The 16,323-nt window shown below is 42.3% G+C and overlaps 1 protein-coding gene across 1 annotated transcript in view; it reads right to left on the bottom strand.

The window, feature by feature from the left end:
* The window catches only part of zdhhc8b (zinc finger DHHC-type palmitoyltransferase 8b), a 182,266-nt gene extending 171,740 nt beyond the window's left edge, over positions 1-10,526 (bottom strand). Inside the window, exon 1 of the mRNA XM_052032125.1 lies at positions 10,268-10,526. Within this exon, the coding sequence (XP_051888085.1) occupies positions 10,268-10,365 (98 nt within the window). The 5' untranslated portion in view covers positions 10,366-10,526. The remainder of the gene's footprint in view (positions 1-10,267) is intronic.
* Between the last annotated feature and the right edge of the window lie 5,797 nt (positions 10,527-16,323).

Raw genomic sequence — 16,323 nt, 5'->3', positions numbered from 1 at the left:
TAGCGTTGCCCTTGAATGTGTTGCAATCTCTGGAGGCACCTGGGAAGCCATCATTTTTAGCTAAGCTCCATGAACCTTCCACAGTAGAAATGAAAGGTGTTTATCACAACAGGAGAAATGAAAAATGGCTACCTGGAGAACAAATGCACTGGCAACTTGGAATCTTATGCCAACAAGAAGTCAAAACTTCAAAAACTTGCAAGCAAATAAAAAAAAAGTACCAAGAAATTAAATATCAAAATGGTAGTATAAAATCTCAATTCTGTAATATATGCAAGGATTTCAACAAAATGAAACGTAGCAACATTAAATCTAGCATTCTAGTACTGAAGAAGCATGCCTAGTATGAATGAAATTTGTCAAACAATGTATGTTACAACCACATTGTGTTTCTGGTGTAACCCAAAGTAACTCAAATGTGGATTGGATGGATCTTGAGGCAAACTAATCTCAACCAAACATTGAAAACCTTTAACCTGAACTATTAAATCTGTCTTTCCTTCCGCAGCTGCTGTCTGACCTGCTAAGTCCTTCCAGCATTATCTGTTTTTATTTCATCCAACATTCCCAGAACCAATATTTAAATTACAAGTCTACTCTAAGAAAACAATAACTAAAAGCAGAAGAATCAAAGACAGCGTCCTATGAGCCAAGTGTACAATCTGTGGCCCACATACAAATTTGCTGGTGAAACAATCACATGCACTATTTAAAATCTGAGAAAAATTATCAAGCTGCAGAAAGCTGAAAGAGCTCATTATGTTAGTACCATATTTAGCATACATCAGACCTGAAGTATGATACCAAAGAGTGGGGAAAATATTTTGTTATTCACAATTCTCCACAGGGCAAGCTCCCAGACCTCAGATGCAGTGGAGAACATACAGTTAAAGTAAGGCAATGGTGTATCCTCCCCATCACAATACTGCCAAATTCCACAACCATAGCATCATCTTTTTCCATCAATGCTATAACCTTCATCTAGGTCATTATTATCTGCCGACTACTCCCATGCTTTCTTAGCCAGCCTCTCTTCTTACATCTTCCATAATTTTGCTGCCCATATCTTAACACACCAAGGTTCATCACCCATCACCCTTGCACTCACTGACCATCCTATATAAAGCCACCACAAACTGAAAGTTCTCATCCTCTTAGGGAGTCTCTTCATGTCAAGGATGACTTTGTTACTACTCCACTCCAGTTCTGGATAGTGAGCTGGCTGATGTGGGACTTGCAGACTCTGTCACAGGTGGGGCAGAAGATACCCAATCAGGGGAGCAGGCAGATAGTTTGGGAGGAGGTGACATCCTTTTGCTGTTTACACTGGGCTTCTGTATGGTCCTGACAAATGGACTTGAGATTCTCAATGCCATTCCAAATTCTCCTTCCCCATTTTGAGCACTCATGGTCCATGGATTCCTGAGTTGGTAGGTACATTACACTTCTTGTAGAAGTACCTCCTTGTAGGCTTTGAAAACATGCTTTAATCATTTCCTCTCTCCACTTGGTAATTTATTCCTATGACAGATTAAAGTAGAATGTCTATTTTCCAGGGTCTTGGTGCCTATACCATGGTGGTATGGGTCAGCAACAGAGAATGGGATAGGCAAGATGTTCCACTGCCCCTTGCAGTTGGCAGAGTCAAGGAGCTTTAAGAATCAAAAATGACAATGTGTAACTGGTTAATACCATTCCCTGCACTTCACTTGGCATTGATACGTGGTGAAGATCACGTCCACGGTGGCTCTGGAGTTCACAATGCAATTTAGAAGATAGCCACCAGGAATTAGAGTCACAGAACACAGAAGCAGATCCTGCAGTCCACCGAGTCCATACCAACCATCGAGAAACCACTCATGTTAATCAAATTTTATTCTTCCCACATTCCTGTCAATTCTACCACTTACTAGGGATAATTTACAGTGGCCGATTAACCTTCTAACAAGCATGTCCTTGGGATGTGTATGCCCACACTGTCGCAGGGGGAATGGCCAAACTCCACACAGACAGTACCAAAGGTCAGGACTGACTCAGGAGTAACTGCTCCATGGGTAGCCCCGGATCCGGAGGAGGTAGTTGAGGAAGACCATGATCATCATCATACATCAATGCCAAGGAAAATGCAGGGAGCAGCATCAACCAATTATACATGGTGTTGACTTTTCCTAATGGCAGACAGCAGGAAGACTCCTCAGTAATTATCACAATCCATTAAGTTTCCTTTCTTTAAGACTCATAATTCCAGTGCCTCTGTGATTGCCTGGCAGATTATCTTCTAAGTTATAGGACACAAAGTTCTGAATTTGTAACCAAAGTCTTACAACTTCAGCAGGAAGCATCGTTTTTCAGCTGGCATAAGGTCTTGTCAACCTTTTGTCAGCCTCAGATATCAGCAAGGCTGTACCGGATAGTTTGCTGTATGATGGAGTCAAAGATACTCATGTCAGCTGCATAGCATTGGTTGAGAAGTTCTTCAAACTGTTCCTTCCAACTGGTGCTAGCTGCCTCTCTGTCCTTGATAAGCTCATCTCCATTGTTGGCTCACACCAGAATGGGCCCTTGGGTGTTTGGGCCATGCATGTCACCATTATCAGCAAGTTAATGAACCGCCTGCAATCTTTCCACCCATCATGTTCTTTATGTCATAGGTTTTCTGTGAGAACTCAACCCTCTAGTACCTGTAGATCTGTTTCTTTTTACTGGATGCATGATGAAACTTCCAATCCATGAATCCAACTGGTCATTCTCTACAAGTCAGTCCTGTGGTTTACAGGTAAAGAGGCTACGATTTTACTCACAGGTGCCAGTTATGGTGGATTTCAGGCCAGTCCAGATATTTTAGACACTCTGCAGCTCCTGTTAGTTGGGGATATATGATGCAGGTAACAGAGCTGATTGGGCAGTGGTCAGTCCAACAGTATCCATACAGTTCTCATATTTGCTTTCAAATCTTGTGGCCTCATTTCTCCCTATTTCAGGTACTTCCTTGTCCTTCAATTGTGCTCCCATTGGCATATCTCCAATTTTAATTGCTCTGGAATTTGCACCCTAAATCCATCCACCTTCATCTCTTTTAAGATGCTCCTTCAGATTTCTTGTCAACTAAAACTTTGGCCACCCATGCCAATATCTCCTTTAATGGCTCAGTGTCAAAATTATTTTGTCAATATTTCCAAGAAGTGCCTGCGGATGTTTCGATATGTCAAAGTTACTATGCAAATGCAAATTTGTTTTTGTTGGAGGAATAGAACAAGTAACCTCCCTACAACTGATTAAACGATGCAGTTGGCCAACATTCTTCCAGCTGGGAGATGAGCTAAAGTTCAGGAGGGATTTTGTTTAAAACTGTTTATGCATAAAACTTTCTAATCATGCTTCACTAGTTCGCAGATTTCAAATCAGCAGGTTGAAAATATTACAATGAGCATACTGAACAAGACCAAACCTTGGCACCGTTGGAGTGAAATGAACTCACGGATGACAACTCATGCATCAATAATGCAATCCTCCTCACTGCCATTCATTCTGGAGACAGACCCTATAACATCAAAAATGTACTTTTTTTTAAAAAACATGGTCCCACAAATTGCTATCAATTTCCACATTAGTGATGTTCAATGGCAACAACAGCAAACAGAGGACATATGTACAGACATCATACTTTCATAGAACTCCAGTAATAACAAAGTGCCTTTTGCCACAAAACTGACATACACCCAAGCAGATTACAAGACTTACGTCCCAAATCTGCCCAGCAACAGTTTTGCTCATCAAGTCGTACTGGATTAATAAGTTAATCAAGCTCCACTGCTGCAAGATCTTTTTTATAAATTCAACTAGACAGTTTCCCAGAGTTCATCCCACAGTCTGTAAGGCACGAGTGAGAGGGCAGAGAGAGATAAAGTACCTCTTGAAGTGCATTACAAGTACAAAATCTTGAATGATGTTCTAACAACATTTTTAGAATAAAATTGTTATAACAACATAGGTTGTTCAGTCACAGCTCACAATGACTTAATAAAGGGATCTGGGTTCTCTTCTACTGAATCACAGAAAGTTAATATTCAAGTACAGTAAACAAACAAGCAGGCAAATTAGGGGAATTAGAATATAACATATTTGAAATATTAAGGGCTCTTGTGAGAGCACGTCTGGAGCATTGTGAACAGTTTTGGTCTCCTCACGAGGGAAGGACATACTTCCATGAAGGGACTGAAACAAAGACTCACCGGATTGATTTCTGAACAAAGAACATTGTCCCATCAAGAGAGTGAGTAGACTAGGCTCATATTCGATGAGAAGTGATTTCATTAAAAAGTTAGAATCTATCTTGTCAGCTTCTCCAAGAGACTGTTTTGCCTGTGCAGAACTCAGGATTAGAGTCTCCAGATAAACCATCAGTCATTGATGACTGAGGTGAGGCAAAATTTGAAGGAGAGGACTGCTGCACACAAATCTGGTAATCCTGATCTGTACAAGAAAGCGAGGTATGACCTTCGTAAAGCTATAAGGGATGCCAAGAGGCAATACCAACTCAAAATAGAGTCCCTGACCAGCCGCCAGTTATGGCAGGGCTTAAATGCCATAACAGGCTACAAGACGAAGTCAGGCTACATAGCTAACAACAGCGCATCCCTTCCTGATGAACTTAACGCATTCTATGCACGTTTTGAACAAAAAGGAAGTGGATTGTCACCATCCACTCTGACAGCCACCAACGCAGCTGAACCTGTGATCACAGTGGAGGACGTAAGATCAGTCTTCCGAAGAGTGAACACGAGGAAAGCACCTGGCCCAGATGGTCTCCCGGGCCGCATGCTCAGATCTTGTGCTGATCAGCTGGCAGAAGTATTTGCAGACATATTCAACCTCTCCCTGCTTCAATCTCAGGTTCCCTCCTGTTTCAAGAAGACCACTATCATCCCAGTACCAAAGAAAAGCAAGGTAACATGCCTCAATGACTACCGACTAGTGGCTCTGACATCCACCATCATGAAGTGTTTTGAGAGGTTGGTCATGGCATGCATCAACTCCAGCCTACCAGACAACCTGGACCCATTGTAATTCGCCTATCGCCGAAACAGGTCTACAGTGGATGCCAACTCCCTGGCCCTTCACTCAGCTCTGGAGCATCTGGACAGTAAGGACACTTATATTAGACTATTGTTTATTGACTACAGCTCTGCCTTCAATACAATAATACTAAGCAAGCTTGTCACCAAACTCCGAGACCTAGGACTCAACACCTCCCTTTGTAACTGGATCCTTGACTTTCTAACAAACAGACCGCAATCAGTGAGGATCGGCAGCAATACCTCCGGCACAATTATTCTCAACACTGGTGCACCTCAAGGCTGCGTCCTCAGCCCTCTACTCTACTCCCTATACACTCATGACTGTGTGGCCAGATTCTGCTCTAACTCCATCTACAAGTTTGCAGATGATACCACCGTTGTAGGCCGTATCTCAAACAGTGATGAATTAGAGTACAGGAAGGAGATAGAGAGCTTAGTGGAATGGTGTCATGACAACAACCTTTCCCTCAATGTCAACAAAACTAAAGAGCTGGTCATTGACTTCAGGAAAGGGGACGGTGTACATACACCTGTCTACATCAATGGTGCTGAGGTCGAGAGGGTTGACAGCTTCAAGATCCTGGGAGTGAACATCACCAACAGCCTGTCCTGGACAAACCACATGGATGCCATAGCCAAGAAAGCTCACCAGCGCCTCTACTTCCTCAAGAGGCTAAAGAAATTTGGTTTGTCCCCTTTGACTCTCACCAACTTTTACAGATGCACCATAGAAAACATCCTATCAGGATGCATCATGGTTTGGTATAGCAATTGCTCTGCCCAAGATTGCAAGAAGCTGCAGAGAGTTGTGGACACAGCCCAGTGCATCACGGACACCAGTCTCCCCTCCTTGGACTCTGTCTTTCCCTCTCATTGTCTTGGTGAAGCAGCCAGCATAATCAAAGACCCCACCCACCCGGGACATTCTCTCTTCTCTCCTCTTCCATCAAGGTAGAAAATACAGGAGCCTCAGAGCACATACCACCAGACTTAAGGACAGCTTCTACCCCACAGTGAGAAGACTATTGAACAGTTCCCTTATACAATGAGATGGACTATGATGGACTCACGATCTACCTTGTTGTGACCTTGCACCTTATTGCACTGCACTTTCTCTGTAGCTGTGACACTTTACTCTGTACTGTTATTGTTTTTTTTACCTGTACTACATCAATGCACTCTGTACTGACTTGATGTAACACCATTGTGTAATGAATTGACCTGTAACATTAGTTTGTAAGACAAGTTTTTCCACTGTACCTCGGTACAAGTGACAATAATAAACCAACACCAATAAATTTCTTCCTACAGAGGGCAGTGAATCTTGGTAATTCACTGCCCAAAGAGGGCTGTGAACATTCAGTCACTTACTGTACTCAAGATCAAGATTGAGAGGAGTCTGAACCAAGAGAACCAAGGATATAGCAATGGTACAGGAAAGTGAAGCCAAAATAAGATATCAGCCATAATTATACTGAATGGTTTGAGCAGGCTCGAGAAGCATATCATCTCCTATTTCTGTACCTTCTTACAAAAGCATTTTAGACCATTTTATGCTGTTACTTATATTAAAAATGTAAACATAATTTGCTGACTTACAGTATTAACATAGCATTGCAATTTCTAATTATGGAATATTAAAGAAATTAGGAAAACTATTTTCAATGTTCTGAAGTACCTGTAAACATGGCTGAATTGCTACACAGCATTCTCCCAAACCTTTCTGCCACACCACACCATGTGGGACCATAGATTTCATTCCAAGGAGTTTAATTAATAAGATTCAGAACAATTGCATTGCCCTTGCTACCTCAGCACAGTTACTGTGCTTCATATTAGACAGTACCCCACATATTCCTTAAGGAATTTTGAGGTTCCACACCTTTCACCACAAGAATTTCCAGCTGTGACAACACCAGTATAAATTCCTTTGCTTAGCACGGAATCAGAGCCTTCCATCCACATTTGCAACTCAAAACAAGACAACTGTAAAATATTGTTGGGTCAACACAACAGTAAACTTTTAAACTGAAGTCTTGCAGTCCCCCATTTCTGCTACTGGAGTATTCCCACCCAATCCCACCTCCACCAAGCAACAATCCCACCCACCCAATTTTAAAGTAGCAATCAAGAATGAGACCTACATATCCCATCTCATAGTCCTATTTTTTGACACAAGGTTTGTACATTGAAAGGCCTAGGGAGGATGAAGCATTCAACAGTCTTAGAATCCCGCATTAAAAATAGTCGAGAATAAAAAGGGAAATGGAGCAGTTATATGGCATGGTAGAATGAATGATTAATACTCCATTATAAACCATCCTACCACAGCCAAAATAAAATCTTTACACGGAACAGAGCTTGCAGCATTTAAAATCCCAACAATCACAACCAGCATTAAAAAAAAGTCTGTCAACTTTCATTGCATTTTCTTTCACTATCTGCATAAAATATTGATGTGAACAGGAATGACCTGCCAAGCAGGTTTTCCAAACCCGAATCAAAATGTAGTACAGCAGAATCATTTCTAGCAGGCACAGCACAAGTAAATCCTTTTCCTATCAAACCATGTTTAAAGATTGGAGCTCTTCCATTCACAGACATGTTATTAAAGGACTGCAGATGTACAAGACAGTATTCCATGTCCAAATGTAAGATTACACTTTCCTGGCATTTTAAGATAACAGCGGTGCAATTTTTAAAAGGAAGTTTTAAAAGAAGTTTACTGCAAATGCTGGAAATTTAGTGTCCCACTGCATTGCTTGCAAAAGGCCAGAAGATAGGTGCAGCATGTCATAAGGAAAACCAATAGAATGTTACTATTATTGCAAGTGGAATTGAATACTACAGTAGGGGAAATTATGCTTTAGTTATATAGGGTTTTGGTGAGACCACATCTGGAGTACTAGGTTACAGAATTTTTCTCTCCATTAATGCATTGACAGCAGTTCAGAGAATGTTTACTAACTTGAAATGGGTAGGTTGTCCTCCAAGAAACGGTTGGGAAAGGCTAGGCATGTGTCCACTAGACTTTAGAACAGTGTGATGAGACTTGATTAAAATGTTCAAGATCTTAAGGGGTCTTGACAGGGTGAACGTGGACAGATGTTTCCTCTTGTGGGAGAATCTCAAACTGAGGATCAACATTTAAAAAAATAAGGGGTCACCCATTTAAGACAGTGACTAGATTAACTTTTGTTTCTTTACAAATCTTTAAAGCACTTTCCCTCAAAGTACAGTGGACGCAAATCGTCTGAATATTTTTTGAGGCAGAAGTAGATGGATTCTTGATAAGCAAGGGGGTGAGAGGTTATGGTATGTAGAGTGGAATACAGAGGGGGGGTTGTAATCCAATTAGCCATGATTTTAATAAATAGCAAAGTAGACTTGCAGGACGGAGTGGGCTACTCCTGTGCCTAATTGGTATGAAACAAAAAAATAGACAATCAGCATCTAAAATGAGGGGGTGAGGAGCCAAAGGTATGGTGTTAGGTATCAATTCCTTGCCTGAACTGGAATTCTGAATGCATAAAAGACAAAATTAGAAAGGATATACAATACAGCACAATCCCAATTAGTTTGGACATGACAGAGAGAACAAGAGAACAAAATAATAAGATGGAAGAACTGAATACACACTAAAACCCTACACAAGAAAGAAAAATATTGTTGTAAAAGCAGATTTTGACAGAGGTATGATTCTAAAAAAAGGGACAAACATAGTGCTATGAGATAACAAAATGAATAAAGCAAGCGAAATCACAATGAAAGTGGGTAGTCTGCCTCTCCTAACACACAAGGGAGGTTGGTGCAGTAAATCCAACAGAGACTAGAACAAGAAAAGAAATTACAATGACAGGAAAACTGAAGGAAAATCAGCAGTAGATGCTGATGCACCTATAAAGAAAAAGGGTAGATTAACTTTTCAACTATAGGCCACTTGTCAGTCTGAGAAAGCAGATGATGAATGAGTTCTTTTACTAGAATCAAAATAATCATTTGTATCTTGACCTTGCTTTTAAATAAATGTACAGAATTTAAGTTCAACATAGGACCAAACTGATCAAGAAGTTCCAGTTTAATTATTTATCAAATATAATTACATTAACATTAGATTGGCAACCCCTTGCAAAGTACAAGAGTGAAATTTAATGCAATAGCTTTTTTTTTTACAAAATTAATACTGTCAAAATTAGGCTATGATTTCAGATTTGATTTACCTTAAAGCCAACATGTTACTATGAATCCATGAACATTTAGAACAATACAAATTTAAAAAACACAGATCAGCACTTAAAAAAAGTCTTGTAAAGATTTTTTTAAAAACTTAAATCTTAGTTTCAAAATCATAATAGGCAGAAAAACTTTTTTTTGGTTAAACAGTCAACACTTTTTTCATCATGTACCCTCTAACCATTCATATTAGCAATGATTTAAGGACAGCAGAACAGTGGGAAAAAGCTTTCCAGTTCTCACCAACTAGAGGCACTTTTCCTATGATTAACAAAATTACAATTATAAATTTTATATTTTCTTAAAATGTAACATCAATCGCTAAACACACACATCAGTAACATTTGTGACTGCCTGCATTTCTAAAGATATAAAGCAATTTGCTCCAAATGGTATGCCACAGGACTGTCCTACAACTCAGTGTATCATATAATTCACACACACACACATTCCTCTGTATATATAAATATATGAATAAAATACCATAACGTGCACACCATACAGTTCTACCTCTGTGCACACGCACAACACACACAACACTCGCACTTTGTACGTACGTAGCACCGGCATATCTTTGAGCAGAAATATAACACTTCTATGCAGAAAAACACATTCATCATATACATGACACCATACACATGCATTAATATGTAACACACATTTATACACATGCAAAACACATATACTCAGTAACGGAAATCTGTAAATTAATCACAACCATCGCACGTTAAACAGTGGAATGCAATTTGCAATGCAAAGCATTCCGATTTCTCTCTGTGACATTGATCTATATGTTTGGTGCATAAATACAATGGGCAGGACAGCAGATGCTGAGCTGGATCAGCAGCACCGGGGGCCTGCGGTTCCTGTCAGCCCACCCCATAGCAACCGCACACCATCAGGCCAGGCCAGCTCGCCCTCTCCCCACCACACACACCCCGCTCCCCGGGACTTACGTGAAGGCGAAGAACAAGGTGGTGGCTCCCACTAGCAAGGCAGCGGCTGTCGACACCGGGATATATTTGGTAGGTTTAAATTTCTTTCCACTGGGCATCCTGTAATTCCCACATAGTCTCGACAGGGAGAGAGTGAGGGGCCGAGCAGCAACAACTACGGGACGGAATCAGACGGCGAGGCGGGCCGGCAAGTTCAGGGCAGAGGCCGAGGCCGAGGCCGGGAATGAGTTGGAGGAAAAAAAAGCCCCCCTAGCAACCGAGCCCGAGCGGAAGGCGGGGCCTGCCGGAGAGGGCGGGGCGGCTGGCGTCAGTCACTCCGACCCCGCCCCCGACCCGTTCTGATTGGACGCCCCGCTGCCTCCGCCCACCTGCCGGGAAGCCCGTCCTAATTTGCATGGGACAATGAGCCGGAGGTTCTTCCTCTCTCTCATTGGTGGCTCGGTTTCAGCGCGAGTGCTTTCCTATTGGCTGCGCTGAGGGGGGCGGGAGCCGCCCACGCGTCCTGCTCCATTCATGCCGAGTGCGTGGGAATACGAGGCGAAGGTCCCGTTCCCCTCCTCTAAACCCTCCAAATCCTCCCATACAACTATTTGTCTCGTTTTAAAGCTTTGCACTGTTTTATTGTTGTATATAGTTTGTTTCTTATGAAGAATAAAGTTTATTTTGGAATTAAAAAAAAGTTTTGTTTTGAAAGTCACTTTGTTTGATGAATGTTGCCTTGGGCGAGGTATATTTACTGGATTCACTTAAACAGAGAGCGCTGAAAATACTCAGTCAGTCGTGCAGCGTCTCTGGAGAGGAAAACTGTTCGGAACCATCCCGCAACTCATCTTCCACCACGGTGCTTGGGCACAACGCAAAACTCAGAGAACCACCGGAATCAAGTTGTTTCCCTTGGTGGGTGAGTCCAGGACTAGAGGGCACAATCTTGGAATTAGAGGGTACCCATTTAGAACAGAAATGAGGAGACACTTCTTTAGCCAGAGGGCCATGGATTTATGGAATTGGTTGCCACGAACAGCTGTGGAGGCCCGATCGTTGGGGGTGTTTAAGGAGGAGATTGATATGTATCTAATTAGTCAAGGTATCAGGGGATGTAGAGAAAAGGCCGGGAATTGGGGCTAGATGGGAAAATAGTTTAGCCAATGGTGAGGTAGCGGAGCAGACTCGATGGGCCAAATGGCCTACTTCTTCTCCTTTGTCTTATGAATCAGCTGCCGGTACTTCCAGAAATTTGGAGGCACAAGTGTCTGCAGATGCTGGAATCTAGAGCAACAAAGTTCTTCCAGCAGATTACTTGATGCACAGAAATTTGGTCTGCTGTAATCAGCGGAATGGGAGGTGATCTTACTGAAACACATGGGTTCTGAGTCATGGAGCAATACAGCACACATACAGGACCTTCAGCCCCACCACGTTGGTCACGCCGACCACGTTGTCCACCCAGCTAGTCCAATTTCCTGCGTTCGGCCCATATCCCTCTAAGCCCCGCCCCTCCATGTACCCATCCAAGTGCTTCTTAAATGTACCTGCCTCAACCACTTCCTCTGGCAGCTTGTTCCATAGCCTCACCACCCTCCATGTTAAAAAGTTGCCTCTCAGGTCCCTTTTAAATTTTTCCCCTCTCATTTATGGCCCCAGTATTGGACTCCCCTACCCTGGGGAAAGACTGTTACCGTCTATCTTATCTATGCCTTTCATTATTTTAAACATTTCTATAAGGTCGCCCCTCATTCTCCTACGTTCCAAGGAATAAAGACCCAGCCTGACCAACCTCTCCCTATAACTCAGGCCCTGGAGTCCTGGCAACATCCTCGTAAATCTGAGGTGGCTTGACGGTCTGGAAGGGGAGACCTAGTTTCAGGATAAAGGATCCAAGACGAGAAATGACTTGAAGGGGTTGGAAATCTTTGGAATTTTCTACCCCAGTGCTCAGTGGTTGAACATACTCAAGACAGAAAATTAAAACAAAAAGCCTGAATTAATTGTCATTTCTTTTTCAGGAATGCCTAAACTGTTGAAGTTTTACTCTGTCCTTTGGCTCCTTCCCAGTTTGAACAAAAGGTCTTCGACCTGAGACATTGTTTCTCTTCCCACAGATGTGGCCTGACCTGCTGTGTATTTCCAGCATCTTCTGCTTTTATTTTATGTTCAAGGTTGACATTGATAAACTTTAAAAGGAATGGGAAATGGACAGAAACATTAATTTGAGGTGGAGGATCAATATGAACGATAGGGGTGAAAAGTCTTATGGCCCACTCTTGCTCTACTCCGCATGTATCCATCTCCATGAAAGTTACTGTTGATATGCACTTACGCTACTTTTCCAACATTGTATTCCAGATCACTACAGTATTATGGTTCTGTATGTTTTAACAGCTCATTTTCTGGACCCTTCTGTTAATCAGCCACTCTCATTTACATAGCTTTCTCTTAAAACACAGAAACACTACATGCCTCTCTGAATAAGTGACATCAGACAACATTGATAAGATAAAATATTTATTTATTAGTCACACGTACATCGAAACACACAGTGAAATGCATCTTTTTGCATTACTGCAAATGTGCTGGGGGGCAGCCCGCAAGTGTCGCCACGCTTCGGGCGCCAACATAGCATGCCCAAAGCTCCTAACCTGTACGTCTTTGGAATGTGGGAGGAAACCGGAGCACCCGGAGGAAACCCATGCAGACACGGGGAGAATGTACAAACTCCTTACAGACAGCAGCCAGAATTGAACCCAGGTCGCTGGCGCTGTAATGGCATTACACTAACCGCTACACTACCATGCCGCCAAAAGAAGAATAATTAACAGTCGGAAGTAGGATTCGAACCCACACCTCCAGTGAAAACTGCAACCTGAACACAGTGTCTTAGATCACTTGGCCATCGTGATGACACCTCAAAATCAGATTTATTATCACTGACTTGTATGTCGTGAAATTTGTTGTTTTGCAGCAGCAGTACAGTGCAAAGGTATAAAATTACTATAAATTACAAAAATAAATAAATATTGCAAAAAAAGGAGTAATGAGGTAGTGTTCATGGGTTCATGGACCGTTCAGAAATCTGATGGTGGAGGGAAGAAACTGTTCCTGAATCATTGAGTGTGGGTCTTCAGGCTCCTGTACCTCCTCCTCAATGGTACTGACGAGAAGAGGGCATGTCCCGGATGGTGAGTGTCCTTAGTGATGGATCCCGCCTTCTTGAGGCACCATCTATTGAAGATATCCTTGACGATGGAGATAGTTGTACCTGTGATGGAGCTGGCTGAGTCTACAACCTTCTGCAGCCTCTTGTGATCCTGTGCCTTGGAGCCTCCATACCAGGCAGTGATGCAACCGGTCAGTATGCTAAGAAAATACCTGAGGAGATATTAAGAAAATGGAAATTATATCATTTGGATGACGTTAAAATGTTTGCTGTCATGGGTGCCAACCACGTCACAGCACAATTCTGAAGAAAGGCTGGGCATTTCTTCCTCAGCAACCTGACCAATACTTATCCCTCAACTTTCATCTGATCATTGTCAAACCATTTGTGGGATCTTTCTGTGCAACATTGTCTGAGGTGTCTCATACATTGAGACTGTAGCTCCTCCTCAAGATTACATTGGATCCAAAGTACTTTATAAATGCAATTATTTTTAGAAAGATGATGTGCACATAAAGTCCTTAGAGAAGTATTGTTTGGTTATCACATCAAATTATAATTTGGTAGACAGTTAGGAATAAAACTGGGAAGGAATACTGAAAAAGGAACTGGATTTGACATTATAAAGCAAATTGGAGACTGAGAAGTGAGGATTAATTAATAATCTCAGGATATAGAACCATAGAACAATACGGCACAATACAGGCCCTTCGGCCCACCGTGTTGTACTGCCCTTCAAACCACACCTAAGACTATCTAACCCCTACCTCCCACATATCCTTCTAACTTAAATTCCTTCATATGCTTGTCTAACAATCTCTTGAACTTGTCCAACGTATCAGCCTCCACCACCACCCCAGGCAGCACCTTCCATGCCCCAACCACTCTCTGGGTGAAAAACCTCCCTTTGACATCACCCTTGAACTTCCCACCCATTACCTTAAAGCCATGTCCTCTTGTATTGAGCATTGGCGCCTTGGGAAAGAGGCGCTGGCTGTCCACTCTATCTATTCCTCTTAATATCTTGTATACCTCTATCATGTCTCCCCTCATCCACCTCCTCTCCAATGAGAACAGCCCTAGCTCCTTTAGTCTCTCCCCGTAATCCATACTACCTACCTATATCTAGTGGAGACTGCAGATTCTGGAATCTGGAATAACAGATAGTGGATAGTCGGTGTTTCAGGTCAAGGCCCTTCATCTGGACTCATACAGCATGGAAACAGACCCTTCGGCCCAACTGCTCCATGCCAACCAAGGTGCCCATCTAAGCTAGTCCCATTTGCCTGCATTTGGCCCATATCCCTCTAAACCTTTCCGATCCATGTACCTGCCCAAGTGTCTTTCAAATGTTATTGTACCTGCCTCAACCACTTCACGTGGCAATTCATTTCAATATATACACACCACCCTCTGTGTGAAGAAGGTGCCCCTCAGATCCCTTTTCAAGCTTTCCCCTTTCATCTAAACTTTCCCTGGGAAACAGACAGTGTGCATTCACCCTATCTATGCCCCTCATGATTTTATACACCTCTGTAAGGCCACCCCTCAAATCTTCTACGCTCCAACGAATAAAAGTCCTAGCCTGCCCAATCTCTCCCTAAAACTCAGGTCCTCGAGTCTTGGCAATGTTCTTGTAAATCTTCTTCGCACACTTTCCAGTTTAATGACGTCTTTCCAATAACAGGGATATACACAGGAGATAAAAAGCTTAAACATCATTACAAAACTAAATTAACATCAGAATTCTTATACATGTGGTTAAAATGACTGGGAGTGAGAACCCAGCTGATTTCCCCCTCTCACTCCATGAGCCATTCTGTTGGTGCTCAGTGGATGATCAGGAAGTGGCTAATCAACCAAGCAACAATCATCTTGTTAACGTTACATGCAGAAGGGAGGCCAAAGATATAATCTTAACAGTGCACTGAAGTTACAATGTCAGAATGATTTGACTTCATAAATGGCATTCAGCATTTTGAGGAAATCGGAATTGTTTTGCTTTCTGGAGCGGAATTGTTTCATTGATTTAAAATTACAGCATTTAATCTCACTAGCCTATCCTTAACCAGGCTCTTCTGTTTTGTACAATGCAAGTAGAGAAGTCCCAAATATACACTTTTTGAATAACGTATAAGAGTTATAAAAGGCAATGTTAAATGTCCCAGTCACAGTTCAGTAGGCAGGACTGAAACAGAATCCTATTTCCCCCCTTCCCATAATCATAGTCAAGTTTATTGTCATATGCAGAAGTCCATGTGTGCACAGGTGCAATGAAAAACTTACTTGCAGCAGCATCACAGGCACAGAGCATCAGATAAGCAGCATTCACAAGAAACACATAAATTAAACATAAATTATACGCAATTTTTTTTTACAAGAAAGAACACAATTAGAACAAAAAAAATCAAAATCCATTTTAGTGCAAACTGATCAAAGTGGTCATAGTGTTGCTAAACTGTAGTGATTAGGGTTGTGCAGGTTGGTTCAAGAACCGAATGGTTGAAGGGAAGTAGCTGTTTCTGAACCTAGTGGTGTGGGACTTCAGGCTTCTGTACCTCCTGCCCGATGCCCCTCCCTTATTTTCGTTGAGCCATTTCGGTCTATCAGCTCTTTGCCAGCTCCCAGACCAATCCCATTCCCGATAACCTAACTTCCCCACTTTCCCATTAACCCTCGTTCTACCACCCATCTGCCCAGAGGGGCAATTTACAGTGGCCAATTAACCCACCAACCTGCACATCCTTGGGAGGTGAGAACACTCGGGATAAACCCACACAGTCACAGGGAAAACATGCAAACTCCACACAGACGGTACTGGAGAACAGGATCGAACCTGGGTCACTGGAGCTGTGAGGCAGTAGCTCAGCCACTGTGCCACCCTGCAACTCAATTTGCCCAT

Source organism: Pristis pectinata, chromosome 17 (assembly GCF_009764475.1).
Source record: "Pristis pectinata isolate sPriPec2 chromosome 17, sPriPec2.1.pri, whole genome shotgun sequence".
Taxonomy (NCBI): Eukaryota; Metazoa; Chordata; class Chondrichthyes; order Rhinopristiformes; family Pristidae; genus Pristis; species Pristis pectinata.
The sequence above is the reverse complement of the archived record's forward strand: the minus strand, read 5'-3'. Positions and strand labels throughout refer to the sequence as shown.